General features: G+C 64.5%; 2 protein-coding genes across 2 annotated transcripts; both read left to right on the top strand.

The window, feature by feature from the left end:
- Nucleotides 1-862: 862 nt before the first annotated feature.
- Nucleotides 863-4,011, top strand: MNEG_12639 (DNA-directed RNA polymerase II subunit RPB3-A; the record flags this gene model as incomplete). The annotated part of the gene is made up of 7 exons (XM_014038890.1): nt 863-1,026; nt 1,203-1,497; nt 1,968-2,078; nt 2,571-2,675; nt 2,973-3,026; nt 3,378-3,467; nt 3,679-4,011. 7 exons carry the CDS (start codon nt 863-865, stop codon nt 4,009-4,011), a joined length of 1,152 nt encoding a protein of 383 aa, XP_013894344.1.
- Nucleotides 4,012-5,147: 1,136 nt separating this feature from the next.
- On the top strand, nt 5,148-6,217 carry MNEG_12638 (hypothetical protein; the record flags this gene model as incomplete). The annotated part of the gene is made up of 3 exons (XM_014038889.1): nt 5,148-5,514; nt 5,920-6,002; nt 6,113-6,217. 3 exons carry the CDS (start codon nt 5,148-5,150, stop codon nt 6,215-6,217), a joined length of 555 nt encoding a protein of 184 aa, XP_013894343.1.
- Between the last annotated feature and the right edge of the window lie 44 nt (nt 6,218-6,261).

Genomic DNA, 6,261 nt, shown 5'->3' with positions numbered 1-6,261 from the left:
ACGCTTTCACGAGATGCATGCGGAACGCTTGTATTGGTACAGTCTGGGCCCGCCAGCAGGTGTTGCCAGGCCCGACAGGAGATCAGTCGGCGCTGTCGCTCCCACAGCCCTGCAACCTGCCCGCCTTGTCATACCGGTGCCATTCACTGCAGAGGCTCAGCTTTAAAGCTTTCCAATCCTTCCATAGAGCCACAAGGCTGCATGCACGGGGCAAGAGGCCAGCTGCGTGGTCGCCACCAAGCAGTCAACGCACCCGTGCCGGTCATGTTCATTTCAGTTGCGTGCGTGTACACGCCCTGCACTTCGGTGGTTGTCTCACTGCCAGGGAAAAACGTGTTTCTGCTCACGACATAATATGGTGGCTATTTATAGCAAGCAGCGCTCGTAGATCACGGTAGATCAGGATGGCTTGGCAGGCCTTGCAGCGGCATCCAAACGTGGAGATCAGAAAACTCACGGACAATGAATGCGAATTTGTGCTGCGGGACACGGACGTCAGCGTGGCCAACGCTTTGCGGCGAGTGATGATAGCGGAGGTGCCGACAATCGCCATAGACCTGGTGGAGTTTGAAAACAACACAACTGTGCTGAACGATGAGTTCTTGGCACACCGCCTCGGGCTCGTCCCCCTCTGGTCGGAGATGGCAGACTGGTGAGTCGGGTGTGCGCTCCCGCCGCGCCGCCGCTGCCGCTGCACCACCGCCGTCACCCATGCCGCGGCTGCCTATCAAGGCACCAGGCATTAACGTACGACGCCCCGCGGCCATGCGTCACCACAGGCAAGCAGTGCGGCCGCCGCATGCCGATCCCTCCACTCCCCTCACCCGTCCCCCCCACCCAACCCAACCACCCCCCCAAAAGGATGGTCCGCCCCTTCGAGCCGCACACCGACGACAGCCAGGTGCAGTGCGTGCTGGAGCTCAGCGTGAAGTGCACCGGCAGCAGCACCATGGACGTGACGGACCTGGATCTGCTGCCCGCGGACGGCCACAGCGCGATCCCAGTGTCGCGGAGAGTGCGCGACAGGTGGGCGCACCATGCAATGCCGCGGGCCGCTGCGCCGAATGGGCGCAGGCGCAGGCGCAGGCGGGCACGCGTTTAGCAGGGCGGGCCGGGGGCCGGGGTCGCTGGCGGGGATCCGTGGCGCCGGCAGTGGCGGCGGGGGCGTGGTCGCTCGGCGGGCGTTTGCATGGCGCCTGAAGCGAGGGGCCGGCGCCGCGCGCTGCGGCGCGCGCGCTTTTTCGCGCGCTTATTGGCGCCGACGCGGCCGCGGCCGGAGGGGAGTTGTACCTAGAGCAGGCTGCAGCGCTGCCGCGGGCCCTGCGCCTCGCGGCCCCACCTCTGGCCGGCCCCTCCCTCGCATTACATGCGAGCCGACGCGCCGCGACCTGCGCGCGCTCCCCTGCCTGTGATGTCAGGTGGAAGCCGCCCCCAGACCAGCCCAACGCGCCGTGCACGATCAAGCCGATCGTGCTGGTCAAGATGCGCAAGGGGCAGGTGGGGGGACGGGCGCGGCGCAGAGCTGCGAAGGCCTGTTGGAGCAGCCGGGGCTGTTGCCAAGCCGGGCGGAATCTGCAAGGCATAGTAACGATCAACTATTCGCGGTTGCATCAAATGCGCCCGCGCACGCAGGCACTGCACGCAGGCGTGCAGTGCCTGCGTAAGCAGTGGCGCACGGAAACGTGCACACTCTCGCACATATTTGTGCATACTTGATTCTTGATTTGTGCATTCTTGGTCATCAATAGCCACATGCTCCTGGACACGTACTCGCCTCTCCCCCCACCCAGCCTCGTTTCTTCCCCCAACCATTCAAAAACCACGAACACCCTCTATCCCATCACACTCGCATGCACGCACACATGCGTACACTCTCACAGTCAATCTCAAAACATGCACGCACACGTGGTGCGTGCACACATACACACACCACGCGCGTCCACTCACTCCTTCACCCCCCCCCCCAGGAGCTCAAGCTGCGGGCCATAGCGCGCAAGGGCATCGGCAAGGACCACGCAAAGTGGATGCCCGTGTGCAACGCCGCCTTCCAGTTCATGCCCGTGATCAAGATCAACCAGGTGGGGTCAAGCACAACCCCAGAACTCACATCATGCCAGATCGCGCATCCGGGCTCCCAGGTGGCCCCAACAACAGGTTGTCAGCTGACTGCCCCCCGCCGCCTCCCAGCCGCGGGGCGGCAGTGGTTTTGGCCCCAGGCCAAACCCACACACACGAGTCGCGGCTGCGCGGTTCCCATCGCAAAATGCAGGACCCTTGGTGATTGCATCAGCAAGATTTGAAAACACTCTACCCATCAAGCAGCCAGCCGGATGCGTCGCGCTCCCGGGAGCCGTCCGATTCATGTCCTGGTCAGCAATAGTTGACCAAAGCCCACAAAATGGTCGGAACAGCAACGAAAAGCAACCCAAACAACAGTTCACCAACTGTTTGTGAGCCAACGGTGCCATCCCGACCACGACTACCCTCACACACCCCTTTCTCAACCAACTATCGACAACCGACCAACTGAGTAACCGACCAACCGCCACCAACCGCCGCCACCTCGTCAGGCCCTGCTTGACGAGCTGACTGAGGACCAGAAGCGGGAGCTGGTGGACGCCAACCCTCACACGGAGGGCCGCAACGCGTTCAAGTACGACCCCATATCGCGACAGGTTAGGGGGGGGGCGCGCGCGCGCGTGTGTGTGCGTGTGTGTGTTTTTTTTGTGTGTGTGTGTGTGTGTGTGTGTGTGTGTGTGCGTGTTTGTGTGTGTGTGTGTGCGTGAGTGGGGCGTTGGGTCGGTGCAGGCAAGGTGCACGTGGGCGTACATTGGCGGGCGGCTGGGGGTGGCGGCTTGATTTGGCAGTCTTGCTGTAACGGCAGTCGCTCGGCGGGGCCGGGCGGCCGCGTGCATGGTGATGCGGGGCTCTCTGTTCTGTGACGGCCCCTCTGCGCGAACTCGCGATCTCAGATCATTGTGGACGACCCTGAGGCCTACATGTACGACGAGGAGATCATCAGAAAGGTGGGGCGGGCACAGGGGCACTGGGTGAATCCCTTACTTGTCTTCTATTTGGGAGGGGCCAGGCGTCAAGGAGTGGAATCGGGCTCGCCAAGAGCCTCGGATCGGGATCGCTCGCGTCACAGACTGAAGTGGCGCGGCTGCCAGCGGCGCTCGTGGCTCGCGCCCAACTCCGCGTGCACGCAACATTGGACGGCCGCCACGACCGCCCTGCACAGGCACGTGCTCCCACGCCGTCCCCCCCACTCCCTGCCATCTCAACGCACAGCCATCCCCACACGACGCCATCTCGACGCCCCGCCCTTCCCTCACCCTGTCCTCGATCCCAATCCACGGCCCCGACCCTTTTAACAGGCAGAGGAGCTGGGCAAGCCCGGGTTGATAGAGATAACCCCAAAGCAGGACGAGTTCATCTTCAAAGTGGAGGGCACGGGGGCGCTCAGGGTAGGCGCACGCGCGACCCCGGACGCGACGGGCCGGCGGGGCCGCTCTGTTAGACCGTGCAACGTGCAGACAGCATGACCTGTCTGTTTACACTTCGTCACTCCTGATAGACGCAGCTTTTCACGCTGTCCTGTCCGCTAAACCCCCGCGCTCGGCCTGCCCAAACGCGTTGGCCCGTTCGCCCCTGCCGCGTGGTGACGTCATCTCCCAGGTGCGTGACGTCATCCTCAAGGCGCTGCAGGTGCTGGAGCTCAAATTCGCCGACGTCCTCGCGGCCCATGACGCGCTCGATGAGACGCCGGAGGGCCAGGCCGCGGCGCGCGCGGCCGCCATGGAGCTGGCTGCAGAGGCGCTCGGCGTAGGGGGCCCCGGCGGCGGCGGCGGCCCTGGCGGCGGCGGCGGCGGCGGCGGCGGCGGAGGGTACATGGCAGCGGACCCGTACGGGGTGCCCGGGGGCGGCGGGTACGCGGCGGCGAACGGCGGGGGAGGGGGGTATCAGGCGTATGGCGGCGGCGGCGTGGCGGACATGGACTTGTCAAGATGAGGCCCTCCATTCCCAGCTCTGCGCCGCGCCGTGTCGCGTGGCGGCCGCTCGCAGCAACGGTTTGCCGGCGCTGCGTTCTGCGCAGCGCCCTTTTTTGGCGGGCGTGTCAGGGCTCGGCTGCCCTTCATTCGATATCAGACGAGCCGCACCTGCGGCGCGCAAGCAGCACATGCAGTCAGGCCGACGGCCCATGCCCGATCATTGCCGTGTGTGGCTCTCAAATGCACGCAAACGGTGCCTACACGCTGGGCAAACGCACCCCTCAGGCTGCGACGCGTAAGGTCCTGCCTGCTTTCGGCGGTCTGTCACGGCTGGCTCCTCGTAAGCTGCAGGGGGGAGCTTTAGCGTGGGTCACGCTTTTGTGCAAAGCGCAGCATGGTGCAGCGCCCCCGCGCTGGGAGCCGCTTGGCCGTGACCCTTTACACCTCTTTTTGTAACACATGCACACCTGCACTCGCTCGCGGGGCTTGGCCTTGCTGCGGCTGCTGGCTGGTCTGCCTCTTGTGTGAGGTTGCGTAGTCAGTGCCAGGGTGCCAATGCCCGCAACCAAGAGAGTGGCACTCTTGCAGTGCAAGGACTCCTAGGGGGATGCGCTCTGGGCTGAACACACCCTTTGCACTGGGGCGTGAGGAGGCGTCGTGTCACATTCAGCAGGTGGCCTGGGCAAGATGGGCACTTGATGTTGCGTATGTGATGGCAGCGCGCAGCATCGCCAGGCGCAGCAGTGCCAACCCATTGCGGTCAACACCCTGTACGCTATGATACCTGTGAGGGCCGGTGCCGACGTAGGATGACATCTGCTTCGAGGATGCCACAATTCCTGTCTGGCTCGCCCGGGAGCGGAAACCTCACGACCGTCAACTGTCAACGGGCTGCACTCACCAGATCATACGAGCTGCGACTCAAGATGTAGAAGTCGCAAAGAGGGCGCTGAGTATTTTTTATCAGGTACCGGCGCTGACTGTGGCCAAGCAAGCTACTCTGGCGTTGACGATCTGGGTGCCCTGGCGCGCAGCCTTGTGACAGCAACGATCGCAAAGTGTTTGGGAAAAAGCTGAGTGTAGGCGCAACATACGCTCGGTCCCAGGTCTCTCACCCAGCGCTCGTGCAGCGCCGCAGAAGTTGAGCGGAGCGCGATGACCCTGCTCGGCCAGCGCCTGCTGCAGGCGCCGCCTGGCCGCGCCGAGATGCGCAACCTGCAATCTCTGCCCCGAACAGCGCACGGGCCCCGCACGGCCGCCGCTGCGGCGGCCCCCCGCGCCGTGTCCGGCCTGGCCCGCAGCCGCACGGCATATGCCCCGGCTCGCCGCGCCGACCCACGCCTGAGCAGCCCCGCCACGGCGGCGCGCCGCGGCGCGCGCGGTCGCGGCCTCTTGGTGCGCGCCTCGGCGGCGGCGGCGGCAGCTGCCGCGACGACCGGCAACGGCGCGCCTGTGCTGGAGCCGACGGATCGAGTGCTCAAGCTCTGGCGAAGCTGCAACGCCGTTTGCCTCGACGTGGATTGTGAGTCCATGGTTTCCCTTATTATTTGCAGTGTCGTTCCCTAAGGGTCCTTTGAAGCAGTGGCGAGGGCGATCAAGGTGCTTGCTGCATCCCGGGCATCTCCCGCCGCATGTGTCAGTGCAGCGCAGACGCGTCCCTGCTGGCGGGCGGCGTCCCGCACGCCCTGCAGCTGGTGCCGCTGCGCACAAGCACCGACCCCTTGCCAACCAGGACGGTGGTGGCAGATAGCTTACTGCCCTCGCCACCGAGAGGACTGCACGCGTTATGGAGACGCCTGCGGTGCTCTCAGCCAGCGGCGCGCACGGCTGTTGGCGCGTCCGTCCTTCAGCAGTTTGTGCACACACATATGCACCAACCACCCTCTCCCCGGTGACATTCCACAAATCTTCTCGACCCCTCGACAAGGCACCATCACTGTGAATGACTCATTGGACCTCCTGGCTGAGTTCATGGGGGTGGGCCAGGAAGTGGCGGCGGTGACAAACAAGGTGCGGCTGGATCACGCATATCCCGATCCAACACAATCTGACGCTGTCTTGTTGATGCTGTCTTGTGTCATCTGATGCCACACTGCATGCCGGCTGACATCAACGACCAGGCGGCTGCCCGCAAGGGCATCCTGCGGCTGCGGCTGATCGTGCGTAAAGCACTCGAGATCGCGCCACAGCACGCCGCACGCCCGGTACATGTGATCACGCCATGATACACTGCACCCCCCTCCCTCTGTGCAAGTGACGCCCCCTCCCC

The sequence above is a fragment of the Monoraphidium neglectum genome (genome assembly GCF_000611645.1).
Source record: "Monoraphidium neglectum strain SAG 48.87 unplaced genomic scaffold scaffold03349, whole genome shotgun sequence".
NCBI lineage: Eukaryota > Viridiplantae > Chlorophyta > Chlorophyceae > Sphaeropleales > Selenastraceae > Monoraphidium > Monoraphidium neglectum.
The sequence above is the reverse complement of the archived record's forward strand: the minus strand, read 5'-3'. Positions and strand labels throughout refer to the sequence as shown.